General features: G+C 46.8%; 1 protein-coding gene across 5 annotated transcripts in view; it reads right to left on the bottom strand.

The window, feature by feature from the left end:
• Positions 1 to 13,364, bottom strand: part of Rgs6 (regulator of G protein signaling 6) — a 567,125-nt gene that overhangs the window by 77,642 nt on the left and 476,119 nt on the right. For all 5 annotated transcript variants that reach the window (XM_047539065.1, XM_047539060.1, XM_047539062.1 and 2 more), the window contains exons 6-9: positions 12,781 to 12,832; positions 6,448 to 6,512; positions 2,895 to 2,971; positions 491 to 572 (exon numbers count right to left, since the gene is read on the bottom strand). In XM_047539065.1, the coding sequence (XP_047395021.1) occupies positions 491 to 572; positions 2,895 to 2,971; positions 6,448 to 6,512; positions 12,781 to 12,832 (276 nt within the window). The remainder of the gene's footprint in view (positions 1 to 490; positions 573 to 2,894; positions 2,972 to 6,447; positions 6,513 to 12,780; positions 12,833 to 13,364) is intronic.

Below are 13,364 nucleotides of genomic sequence, written 5' to 3'. Positions count from 1 at the left end.
CACAGGAACCCAACCCTGCACTTTTCTAGAGTCCATGCTTCCATATTCGTTAATTCAGTGTTCACAGGTACCTTACAGAACATCACTACTGTGAATGACAAGAACTAACTATATTCGAAAGACAACGGTTTAAGTTCAGAGTTGAAAGACAATGGAAATTGTTAATTGGGGGGAAATGTAGACTTCTGGGGTTCAAAGTTTTCCTGATAGAATTCTTATCACTCCCCCGTTTCTATTTCCATATTTTCATGGATGGATAAAAGGTGGAAACGGACATATATTCTGGAATATCTGCTGAGATTTTAGGAATGAATGGCAAAACTAGTTGTACAAAGTGCAGAAATTTTCTTAAGAATGAGACACCTGATCACCAGAGACAGTTTTTCTTTGTAAAGAAGAAAACAGGAAAATTAAATATATACATATGTATATATATTTATACATGTGTATAAATATATACCCCCCTGAAAACTAAGTAGAGCTTTCTCACCACTGGTCTGTGGACATCCCAAAAGGCCCGTTCCTGACTATCCAAAATTTTTCTTTCTGTCTTGTCCTTTTTCCGATCGATCCTGAAAGAGAGGAAATAAGAGGCTTTCATATTGTTTTCCTCCCTGACTCTAGTTCTCTTCTCTCATTTCTAGAAGCTTAGCTGCACACAAGGATGTTGGCACCCGAGTGGTCCCTGCTCACTGCAGGTGTACAGTTCCCTCCGGGAAACCAGATTCCACACGTGGCAAGATAACATGTTTCAGACTGGATCATAGATTGCCATAGAGGTGCTACAAACACGATGAACCCAAGGGAAGACGAGAGGATGAAGTTGCCCATCCAAAGTGTTACGATCTGGATTACTGAGAACTGAATCACCCATTGACACACCCCTGCCCTTTGAAGGGAAGGTGCCCACACACGTCTAGAATAAGGAATATAACTGCTGGGTTGGCAGTGTTCCATCTCAAATTTGAAAGTTTACTTTAGTTTCAGAGCCTCATAGAAATGTCTTTAAAATGCTGCAGGTAGGTATTTTAAAAGTCACTTAAGCCAACTGGTTTTCTAAAGGCAGAATAATGGCCCTAGCATGTGACATGATTTAGAAGGTAAACGTCACCAGCCTCAGGTGGGGGAGACAGAAATTACAAAAGAGAAATTACAGGTGACAAAGACAGATTATTTATGTCCCAATCAGCAGCTCAGATAAGAGACTTTTTTTTTTTTTTTTTTTTTAAAGCATGTGTTATTTCATGGTGTCTAAGTAAAAAGCAACTCGGATTAATTGCCGTGTAACTTCTGGCTCTCAGCTCTCTTGGGAGCACTTTAGTTTACTGGACTGAAATAAACCCGTAATCACCCCATGATTTTTGTGATAATTACTGTGTACTTAAATGGCCCACAATTATAATGTAATCACAGAGTTAATCAAAAAAGTTAATGGAGAAACACCATATATGTACAAAGTGCCAATGTCCCCTCCCCTTATAACGTGATGCTGTTTGATTGTGCAAGAGTGAATGTGCTCTCCTCTCTGCTTCCCAGTGGCTTCTGAGGACACAGGTTCCTTTCTCCCACAGCCCATCCAAATCCCAGCCTCCGACCCACTGGCTCTCCCACCTTCTGTTTCCCCAGAGGCTCCTGCTGCAGCTCAACGCCAGCCTGGTGCCCACCTTCCTCTGGGACTGCCAGGAGCAATGGGTAATCGGCAGGTGGCTGGCAGCCTGGGCAGGGGACAGGCAGAGACTGCAGAGGAGGACGGCAATGACTGCGTATAGTGCACTGGACCAGGTGACCTTAGGTCATTTCCACCTGTGTCCACAGCTGAGATCCATCCTCACCATGCGGACTGAGACCCAGCTCTAGGGGAAGCACGATGCCGCCCGTAGAGTGTGAAAGTCCACGGGGCCTGCCCGCATGCAAGTGGGGCCCAGGGGAAAGGGGGCTTGCGCTGTCCCGCTCCACATCCCTGTCCCACCCCTGCTTTATACCACTTTTCCTAGCAACACTGCTGGCGGAAGCAGATCCCACTGGACAGGACAAGGGAGACCCTACCACTGCAATGCCATGTCCAGAATTACATGGATCTGGTTGATAACCATGTTTGTGGGCTCGGGGACATTCATTCCTCATCCTTCATATCTCCTTAGAGAAGAGATTTCTACTATATATTCAGGGAGGGAAAAATATGGAAAAAATCCTTCCAACCTTTTTCTTCTTTTCATTTCTTGTTTTTTGTGGAGGAAGAATGACTTTGCTTACTGGTAAATTTGAAAGGGTATATTGAGAACACTTAGGGTGATCCTCTCCGTCCCTGTCTGGGTCAGCTGTCCTCAGGATATCCCTTCTCTGCATGCAATGGATGGGTCAGCTCAGATACCTGTTTTTGCCTGGGAAGTACAAATTTAATTTGGACTCAAGACCACAGATACAAAGCCATGCTTGATAATCTTTCAATTAATGGGCTCCAAATGTTTGATTTCTATGTCTTATAATAGGTTTTAAACTCCTCCCCTTTAGAGATAAAGGGGAGAGTGGTTACTTGTCCCCCTAAAACTTCAACATGTTTTCCTATGATGATCAAATCTCCAACCCTACTGGGTTGGAGGGACACTTGGAAATCGTGGGCAAATAACTACACCTTACAAGCAGAGGTCTGCCTTTGGAAGATCCCCTTGCCTACTGAGGCACCTTCTTTTGAAACTATTTTAGAGCTATGTGGGTTCCAAGGATGAGACCTATCCATCCTGACCCCACTTTCTACGCAGCTGCTCTCCCGAGAGAGTAAAGAGGCGAATGGCAGCGGGAAACCTGGCTTCAGCAATCCCACCCTCACACCATCTCCTGTTTCAGAGGAGATGTTCCTTTTTCTCCCTTGGAGGGTCTCTATCATGTTCACCTACTTTACTTGAGCTTCTGCTTGCATAAAGATGAATTCCCACTTCCTGGCGAACGCCCTCTGGAGTCTCGCTAAGTTCTCCTAGGGAGAAATGAAATCAACAAAAAGGCATTAATCATCGTAAGTGAACGCATTGACACCCGTGCTTATTACAAGGCAGCCATCCATTTTGGTTACTCCCAACCAAACAGCAGGGCCCCACATTAAGTCCGCTGGACATGAACACAATTTGACTTTGCACCACACTCTGCTTGTACAGAGCCGAACTATTAATATTCATTTGCACATCCATTAAGCTCGAAGTCTCTGTGGTTCACCTGATACCGCTCTTCTTGTGTGTTTTATAAGAGCACAACTCACATAGCACTTGTTATAAAGGCTACTGAGCATCATGGTTTGTGGCTATTGGGGAAGGGATGACAGGGTCTTTGCAACCTGTTGGGTCTCTCCAAGAGCAAAACTAAGGATGAACCAATCCAGGACAAGTCTTTCAGCAGGGATCTGGGAAGTTCGCAGGGGAGAACCAGGAAGACTTGGCATGAGTGATTTTTAATGTCAGGATTCAAAAGTGCACCAAAGGGAGTGCCTCTATTTGTGATTTTCATGAATGTAAAGCCCCAAAACAGGAGAAAGGAAGTCATCAAGGATTGCTTTTAGGAAAAAAAAGTGGAGAAGTATTTTTTCTAAGTCTGCAGACTTAGCTAGTGGAACATTAGGACGGTGAGGAGGGGAGTTTGACAGGCCCCCTAATGATCCTCCTAATTCTGATTAATGCAAGGCCAGAACCCACATTATGCTATGTATTTTCATAGAACTCATGCCAATGCTAATTGATTACCCTCATTAGTGGATTATTAATACAAAGGGAGCTTCAACTGAAGAGCATCAAACATGAACTCACAGCTATTACCAAAGCTTGGTGTGCAAGTACATCTAAAAATCTGTCCTTTTGACTTTCCACTGTTCCTAGGAATCCAAGCTGCTGATGACTAAGTGTCAGTCAATTAGGGAGTAGTTATATGAACTATGACAAAGTCACACCATGGAATACTAGGCAGTCATTAAAAATGATACTGTAGATTAGTATTACTGGCATGGAAAGGTTTCCCAGATAGTACTGTATAGGACTGGGAGAGAAGCACAATAATCTTTCTGGTATAATTCTATTTTTTTTTTTTTTTGGTAAGGAAAGAAGATGTATGTATAGAAAAACTGTGGTAGGGGAAAATCATAGGTAATATAGGTAATATAGGCTATTATCTCTCCTTTCTTGCTATTTGAATTTTTGTTTTCTACAAAGAAAATATAACCAGAAAAATTAAATAAAATTACTGCATTTTAGAAATGAAATGCTCTTTTCTTGTTTGTTTGTTTCTAATGATTTTTGTGCAGGACCTCCACCTGAAAAAACATGTCATATTCTTTACAAATACCAGAGCAGAATAGTTTAGTGTGACAGAAGAGAAAACCCAATAAAATGCATCAGGAGCTGGTGCAGTTTTACTTCTGGGCAGGACTTTTTTTCTATATGGGGGAAGAGAAACAGCGGGGAGGGGCCCCATCCCTCGCAGTCTGGATCTTTCCTAAAGGCTGTGTTAGGGCAGCGATGTATCGTGTTAAAGTTTCTTGTCCTGGTTACATACGGAGTAAACAGCCGTCTTAGGAAAGAAGGGCGATGCGACTTCTAGAATATCAGAGCCACCCTGCCAGGTTTGCTGGGGAAGATCCTAGGCAGCATTCCATCCCACGATCGGACATGCAGACTTAGCCAGGTCTCTGGACCAGCTCCTGCCCTGCGTCCTCCTCCACTCTCTCCTCTCAGTCACAGGTGCATGATGCCAGAGAGATCAGAGAGGGAGGGGAGCCGTCCACAGGTCGTGCTCTCCCTTGGCACACACATTTATTTGCTTGAGGGATCGAGGGTATAGGTAGCTCGGTGAGCTTGGGCACAGGTCCTCAGGGGAGGCGGGGCCTGGCGGAGGGACCTCATTATTCTGGGAGACGGGGACAGTGCAGGTGGGAGGGCGTTTGGAAGGTGAGCGGGTCTGAAGATGTGAATGCCGGACCTTCCAAGGAAGCGTGGTCCCCTGCCCCCAGTGTCCCCTCTCCTCCCACAGTGGCTGGTCCCTCAGTCTTCTCATGGCTCAGCAATACCTCTGCTGGAGGTTATGTAGGGACTGGGAAGTGGAAAGTTCAGAAGGTTAGCCAATATTCCTGATTGTCTGTGCCACATATAAAGTTCAGTTTGGGGGAAAGATTCTGCCACCAAAAGTTAAAAATATGTCTGAAGCTCTTTCTTCAGGTTCTCTGTGCTTTGGTGGCCAGGCCCTGTCAGATGAAAATGGTTAGGAGCATGGTCGGGGGACCTCTTGTTCTTGCAAGGAATCACATCTTAAGAAGGAAGATGGGGGAGGAAGGTAAGAAAGCAGGAAAAGGAGATAGCTGGGTGATATATATCTTATTTTCTGGATTGAATTTTGTCCTTAGATTATGCAGGAGTGTGGGTATAAAGACACAATTTTACATTTCACTTTAAAAGATTACTGTATAGTAAATTTGACTTGTTAACTTTTGCAACAGTTAACACTTCTGTGAATTTGGACACATGCACAGGTTCATGTAACCACAATCAGGATACAAAATAGTTCCTCACCCTCCTAGGATCTCTCCAGCTATCACTTTATAGTCACATCCTACCCCACCCATAGCTAAAGTCACTGATTTTTTTTTCCCTCATGATAGTTTTTTCTTTATAAGAATGACATATAAATGGACAGACTGGCTTGAGACTGACTCCTTCCATTCAACATAATGTCTTTGATACTCAGCCAAGTGACTGTATGTCAATAGTTCGTTCCTTTTTTCCTGCAGAACAGTATTCCATTGAATGGATATATCATCACACTTTAGCCAGGGACCTGTTAACACACATTTGGATGGTTTTCAGTTTTTAGTTATTACATATAAAGCTGGTGTGGACCTTAGTGTACAGGCTGTCCTGTGAACAAAAGTTCTAATTTATCTTGCATATGTATGTAACAGTGAGATTACCAGGTTATATGGTAAGTGTATGTTTATAAGAGACTGCCAAAACATTTTCCAGAGTGGCTGTACCGTTTTGCCACCACCAGTCATACAGGCTGGTTCCAGCTGTTCCACATGCTCACTAGCACTTGGTAATGCCAGTATTTTTTATTCTAGCCATTTTAAAAGGTCTGGGGTGGTACCTCACCATGGAGTCCATGTGCTTCCCAGAGGGCTAATGACATTGGCCATCTTTCTATGTGCTTCCTTGCCATCTCTGTGTCCTCTTTGGTGAAATATCTGTTTAAGTACTTTGTCCATTTTTATGTTGAGTTGTTTATTCTTTTGTGGCTGAGTTTTAAGTGTTATTTATATAAAATGCAATTTTATTGTGATGTGAGAGAAGCTGAGGAGGAGAGTAAATAGAAGAGACCCTGCCCCCCTGTCAGAAAGCGACTGGAGGGGAAGAAAGGGAACACACAAACTTAGCGCTTGGAGACCCTCCCACACCTGTGCGAAACCGCCACACTTACGGCTTCATAATCAGCCAGTTCCAGCCTCGCTTTGTTCTGCATGGTCCTCTTACAGAGATAGATGGCTGCGAGGAAGAGCAAGGGCAGCTGGGTCAGGCCACAGGGCAGGGGAACCATAAACCCAGCCACCTACCCATCCCTCCATCCCTCTATCCATCCCTCCATCCCTCTATCCATCCATCCATCCCTCCATCCCTCCTTTCATCCCTCCATCTATCCATCATCCATCTGTCCATCCATCCATCCATCCATCCATCCATCCATGCATCATGCATCCATTTTTCCATGCATTCAGCCAGCTGGCCCTCACTGTGTCCCCTCCATCCTGTGAAGAATGTTTGTCCTAAGGAGAAGTCATGCCACCTGACCTCTGGGAGGCTCTCTGTAGCCAGGATCCCTGAGGACCCATCTGCCAATCCTGGCCACTCCTCTGCTTCCCCTTCATCTGCTGCACCCGGACACCCTCCACGCAGAGATCTTTCTTTTACAAGTAGACCGTGTTGCCCTGTGACTAAGACCTGCATGAATCCTCAGTGGCTTCAGAAGAAAGGCCAGGATCCCCAGGGAGGCCAATGCAGTTCCTTAGGATCCAGTCTCTGCTTGCCTGCCAACCTTGTCTGTCACCCTCTGTAATCCCTCATCCAGGGATTACAAGGCCACCGCATTTCCAGCTACTTCGTTTCCCTCCTCTGCACGTGTCCCTACATGGATGGCCTCTCTCTTCTCTCCCCTCTCCCTCTGGCTGGTGACCTCCTGCTAGTCTCTGACACCTGCTCAGGGTTCCAGAGCTCATCTGTGCAACCTCCACCTGCAACCTAAGTCCACTGCCCTGAACTCCTGTGTTTCCTGACTGTCCATTGCTCTATGCTGAAGGTTCTTTAGGGACAAGGCTATGTCTAATTCAGCACTAACCCTGCCCCTAGCACCTGAACCTGTCCTGCCAGGTGGAAAGAGCAGGGGAAAGGGAGGACAAGGTGGGGCTCTCTGCTCAGGTTACGGAAGCATGGCCTCCATCATCTCCTCTCTCTAACTCTGCTTCTTGGGGTCTTTCTCCTGGTGCCATTTGGAAGTATCCAGGGAAATGGGTGAACAGCATGTGAGTAATTGGATGAGCAGGAGAGAAGGTCATGCAGGACCCGTAACTATGAAGCTGTTTGAACTTAATGACTCCAAGACCTTGCAAGGCCAAGGCCCTGGGTTCAAATCCTCAGCACCGCAAAAAAAAAAAAAAAAAAAAAAAATGACTCCAAGAGATCGGTAGTCTGCTCCTTTCTGGCTCAACCAACTTCCTCCATTTGCTCTGAAGTATTGACTGACAGCAGCCTGTGACCCCCGGCGCTTCGCAGCTAGCAGCCTGCTCTCTGGGATGCCCACATGCCTGCTTCCTACTGAACCGCGTGCTGACGGGGCACAGCTGTGGTTGCTCCTAAATCTGCTTATGTCACATTGTCACATTTTGACAATGTAAGTTCACTAAATATTATATATACACACAGTCTCAGAACGTTGGTTCTACTTAATGATTATTTTGTCTTTACAACAATGTGAAAGCCATATGCACCTGATAGAAACCATACTTTCAAATTTGGATCTCTTCCCGGGCTAGTGCTCTGCCGTTTGCCACTCTGGAGATGCCAGGCAGTGGTGGAGAGTCACAGCTCCCGGTCAGACCTGGGCTCCAGGGTCTGGGGTGTGTGTCGGTTGCTGAGCCCTGATGTTCGGTGGGTGAGATGTACTGAATGTACCTTCAGCATTTGATGTTTTCAGCATATCTTGGGTTTATCAGGGCGCAGCCCCTCCATAAGTTGAAGGGCATCTCTACCAATGAACTTGATGTGAAAAGAGAGGGTCATCGTTCCTATGAGGACTCAGCTGAGTGGTCAGAACAACTTAACTAATAAAGGAGAAATCAGTGAAGGCAACTGCTGGTGAATTTGGCACAGATGAGATGGCTGGAAAAATACATGAAAAAAATAAGGAAAATCTAGGAGAGTATTCAGGAAGCTTCAAAAGTGTCTTGTGATTCTTGATGCACTTCACAATACCCCAGCTGGGTGATTTGAGTGTGGCTTATTTGAGAAAGAAGCTCTAATTCTTGGCATCCACAGTGGAAGAGAAGTTGTGGTCCTGCCTCAAAGACTGGCGCATCATACACCTTTGCATACCTCACATTCCTATAAGGAGCTTAAGGTCTCGTTTCTAATGTGATTTTCTGTTCTCCAACTTTCCCAGTGAACTGAGCAGCGCCTGCTCTGCACAGTGTCTGGTGAAGGGGCTTCTGCCCTTCACAAAGCACCTCCTGCAGCCTCTGGCAGTCTGTGGATTTGGGAGCAACCTCAAGTTGGAAGCTTGGCCCCTCGCCTGCCCTGCAGCCCTGGTCTCGGTAGCTGCGAGCAGAGCAGCGTAGGTCAGTGCAAATGGCAGCTGCTTTAACAAAGCTGCCCATGGTGGATGGTGTTTTCCAGTAGCTAAATGTCAATCTCAGAAAAGGTATTGTGATTTAGATGTGAGGTGTTCCCAAAAAGCTCAGGTGTGAGACAATGCAGGAAAGTTGAGAGGTGAAAGGATGGGGTTATGAGAGCCTTAGCCTACTCCGAACCTGAATTCACTTGAATGGATTAACTAACTGGGTTAATCCAGTGTGGATGGAGAAGGTGGGTCACTGGGGTTGTGCCTTTGGGGTATATATTTCGTCTCTGGTGAGAGGAGGGCTCTCTGCTCCCTGGTGGCCGTGTCCTGAGCTGTTTTCCTCCTTCACGCCATAATGTTCTGCCTCATCTCAGGCCAAGAGCCAGGGAGCTGGCTGTCTCCGGACTGAGACATCCAGAACTGTGAGCCCTAAACAAACTTTTCCTCCTCTGAGTTGCTCTTGTTGGGTGTTTTGGTCACGGCGGTGAAAAAAAGCTGACTAAAACAAAAAGCGAACCCAAATTTGGACTATGAAGCTAGAGTCATCCCAGGACATTTCCAACCCATCTGGGACAAAATGGGCCAGCCAGGTGGGGAAGTGAGGCACAGGGATGCAAAGCTGGTGCCTCGCTGGTCACAGTGCACCCTGGTCACAGCTTCCAGCCCACTTCCCTGTGGTCGATGTCACACGTTAGGGTGTCTGTTGGGGAGGGAGGGTCCTTGGTGCCGACCTCCCCTGGGGCTTGTCTGCCCTACCACGGTCCTTCCCTTGGAGTCCCGCTGGGATGAACCCATTTCTGCCTCGGGTTCGCCACATGTCCCCAAGATAAAAATGTTGTAAAGGGGACAGATTCATGTGCTATGTGTTAAATTAAGATACAAAAAATACTGAACTCATTGGATTTCAGTGTACTTAAACAACAGACCCCTTTGCAATCTTTCTGTCTTGACTTGTGACATCACTGTTTATCTCCTAAACTGGAGAAACACAAATCACTTAATTCTCTATTTTCCTTATCCTCTAGTTATTTTAGAAGAACACAATTTAAGCATTGGAAATAGCTTGGCAGCCACCAACTGTACATTCCTCACTTACAGATGGGGAAAACCAAAGCGCAGAGAAGAGAAGAGATTCACCCAGAGGCTGGTGAGTGACAGCTGGGATGAGAATTGAGGTCACGTTTGGACTTTCATTGTGACATTCTCTGACCCATTTACTCATTAATGTATCCATCCACTCACTCATGAAAACTGTACTGTGGCTGGGCTCAGTGGCATATGCCTGTCATTCCCAAGATTCAGGAGGCCGAGGCAAGAGGATCGAAGCTAGAGGTCAGCCTCAGCAATTTGGCAAGGTCCTGAGCCACTTAGCATGACCCTGTCTGAAAATAAAAAATAAAAAGGGCTGGGGCTGGGGCTGAGTGGTAGAGCACCCTGGGATTCACACACACACACACACACACACACACACACACACACACGAGTCTCCTTCTGCCAGGCACTGTCTCAGGAGCTGTGAGGCCACTGTGTGATAATAGCACTGCTTGGACTGAGTGCGGAAAGTCTGGCCCAGACCTGGGGACTTGCCAAATGTCCACTCATGTAATCCTCATGACGACGCTGTGAGGGTGTTCAGTGACCATCCCCATTTTACAAACAAGGGAGTGTTTCAAGTCCTCCCTCCTTGCTGGGGACCCACCACGGCCTCCCGAGCTTCGGTGTCCATCCTAATCATCCCTTCCACGACCGAGGCTTGGTATCGCCTGCCCCTCTCCTCCCCCCCCGACCCTGCCTCATCACTGTGCAGCTTTAGGATGCTCAGACCAGCCCAGCCCCTCTCCCTTCTTCCCTGCCTGACCCGCTGGGCAGGCAAGACTGTAACTTGGTCCAATCTATGACAGAAATCATCAGTGATAAGCAAATGTTTGTTGAATGAATAAAAGTTTCTGGTTTTCGTCAATCGAATCACTCCTATTCTGAAATCTGCACTTCAGTTTCACCTCCTGACTGACGGGAGGACCCTTAGGGCAGTAATATTATTGCACCACTCAGGAACAATCACACCAACCACGGCCACCACTGCAGTGACAATACCCACCACCAGGGCAGCACTGGCTCCTCCCAGGAGCCACGTGCCAACCTCACAGGCATTTCATTTAACCCTGACAAGACAGCACTGGGAGACAAGCCATAGTCTTCCTCTGACTTAGATATGAGGTTTCTGAGGCACAGAGGAGTCAGGTAACTTGCCAAGATCACACAGCGAGTGGAGCAGGTTGATCCTGCGGCCTGCCGTGCTGAATTCTCACTTGGTAAATCCTGACTGATATTCTGGTTAAATTGATCTGGAAATATCGGCGAGTGCTTCTGCATCCCACACCTCAGCTTCCCCTGATTTGCTATCTATTGATACACATGATTCAAAATGATCTAGTTTTAATGAGAGCCTGAAATAAACTGTCACTTCTATCCCTGTTCATACCCACTTGACTATGAAATGGGGAAAACAGGTACAGAAAGGGAAATAATGTTCACATTGGGGTGTAAGAGGTGTGGCTGTGGCCCACCCTCTCCACGCAGGGAAGAATGTTGGGTTCTGCCTTCGCAAGCGCGCAGGCTGCTGCGTGGAACTCGGCAGTGATCATTCAAATTCCAAGTTGGGCTGTCGCGAGTCTTCCAGCCCCAGAAGCGCTTGCTCTGTGAGTGGCCAAAGGCAGGCTTGCTCTGAGCTGGAGGCCCTGCCGGTCCCACCTTCACATTGACCATGCACGGGGGTCTCAAGGCCGTGGAGGTGTCTGTGGACAGCCAAGCAGACAGCCTGAGGGCCTTGGCCATCCCGTGAGGGTCCCCAGGCTAGAACAGGCGCAGGCTCGTCAGGCGATGGCTGTTCCCAGGCTGGCCCCCCACCGCACTCCTGCGCTTCAGAGCCTGCAGCCCGGCTCCCTCTGCTTGCTGCACTCTATCTGCCTTCCTGTTGCACACGATCCTGCCAAGAACCCGGGAGAAGTGGTGGGTCTCATGCCACAGCAGTCACAGGGTGCGATGCCAAGTGAGTGCTGGTGCAGTGGCTTCAGGCACACCACGCACAGGGCGGTGAAGGGCCCGGGTGTCAGGGCCACGAGACCCGAAGTCGCCTAGGGCTTGGATGCCGCTGGTGAGGGGTGAGGATGGGCTTCAATGAGAACCAGGCCCATCGGCAATGTTCACTGAGCTCCAACTGCGCCAGGCTTGGGGGACGTGAGAGTGGATGAGGGGCCAGGCTCCGCTCTCATTGGCTTAAAGTCAACTGGGTCGTCAGGCAAATATGACTGTGCGGGACATGGGCTTTCTGGGCCTCCCATTCTTTATCTTAAGTATAGGGACAGTATAATTTCTTCAGAAATTTGGTGCATAGAAATATTCATTAGCCTCTACTGAGCTGGATAGGTCCCCACCTAGATAGATATGGCTCCTTACTTATCTCAGCTTCTGACTTCACCCTCTTTTTATTTCCGTAGTCCAAGGTGACATCTGTACACCTGCCTTTGGTTTGTCTTCCTTTCACTTCCAACTATGAAACCACTGATGAGCTCTCAGTAAGTCTCAACAGACCTGTGAGAACAGGAGGGGACAGGGAAAGTCGGCTCCTTGATCCAGCCCTCCCTGAAATCCTGCTCCTGGAAGGACTGATTGAAAGTTCCTGTCAGGTCATGTTGCCCTGGGCCCTAGTTCCCACGGACCCACAGAATGAACATATTGACAACCCTCCATCTAACTTTTCTTCCAAGGACTGCGTCTTGCAGTGTGTTCAATGTCAGCAACATCGGAAAGGGCTAAGCAGGGCGAAAACCCTTCCTTCCCAGGCACTGTGGTCTCCAGGTGCCAAGTACTTGTCTTTTGCACTCTGGGAGTAACTGGAAGTGGGGACGAAGCTTCAGTTCTTACCATAGTCAGTGTTTTCAGGTTCCCAGCAGTTGGAAGGCCAGAAATAAGGAGCCTGCAAGAGAGTACTAAGCATCAGTACCTATAGGAACAAGACTCTCTGCACCCATGAGAGACCTTTCCCACAGCAGGCTCTCTGCCCATCTTCTGACTGACTCCATAGCCAATCCTTTGACACAGCTGAGGTCAGTCAACATTTTCATCGAGTTGTTCAGAAATAAAAACCAAGCTCAGCAAAATAAATGCAAAAGCAAGATTTTTTTTTTTTATGAGGCAAACAATTCTTTTTCTTTTTTTTAAAAAAAGGCTTTAGATTGTTTATTGATGCAAAGTACCCTTGCCACATAAAATACAGGACATCTGCCTATTTAAATTTGAATATTATATGGGGTATCCTTATATTTAAAAATATTTACTGTTTATGTGGAATTAAAAATTAAACTGTATATCTGTATGTTTAATCTTCTAAATTTGGCAACCTCATGCCACAGTACACAAAATTTATTTACTTATTCTATTTTATGTTATTTAACATCATGAGAGGGTATGCAGAACACATCGCAGAAGTTGTATTATGAACAGATCTA

The sequence above is a fragment of the Sciurus carolinensis genome, chromosome 2 (assembly GCF_902686445.1).
Source record: "Sciurus carolinensis chromosome 2, mSciCar1.2, whole genome shotgun sequence".
Taxonomy (NCBI): domain Eukaryota; kingdom Metazoa; phylum Chordata; class Mammalia; order Rodentia; family Sciuridae; genus Sciurus; species Sciurus carolinensis.
Note: the sequence above shows the minus strand (reverse complement) of the source record. Positions and strands in the feature narration are given on the sequence as shown.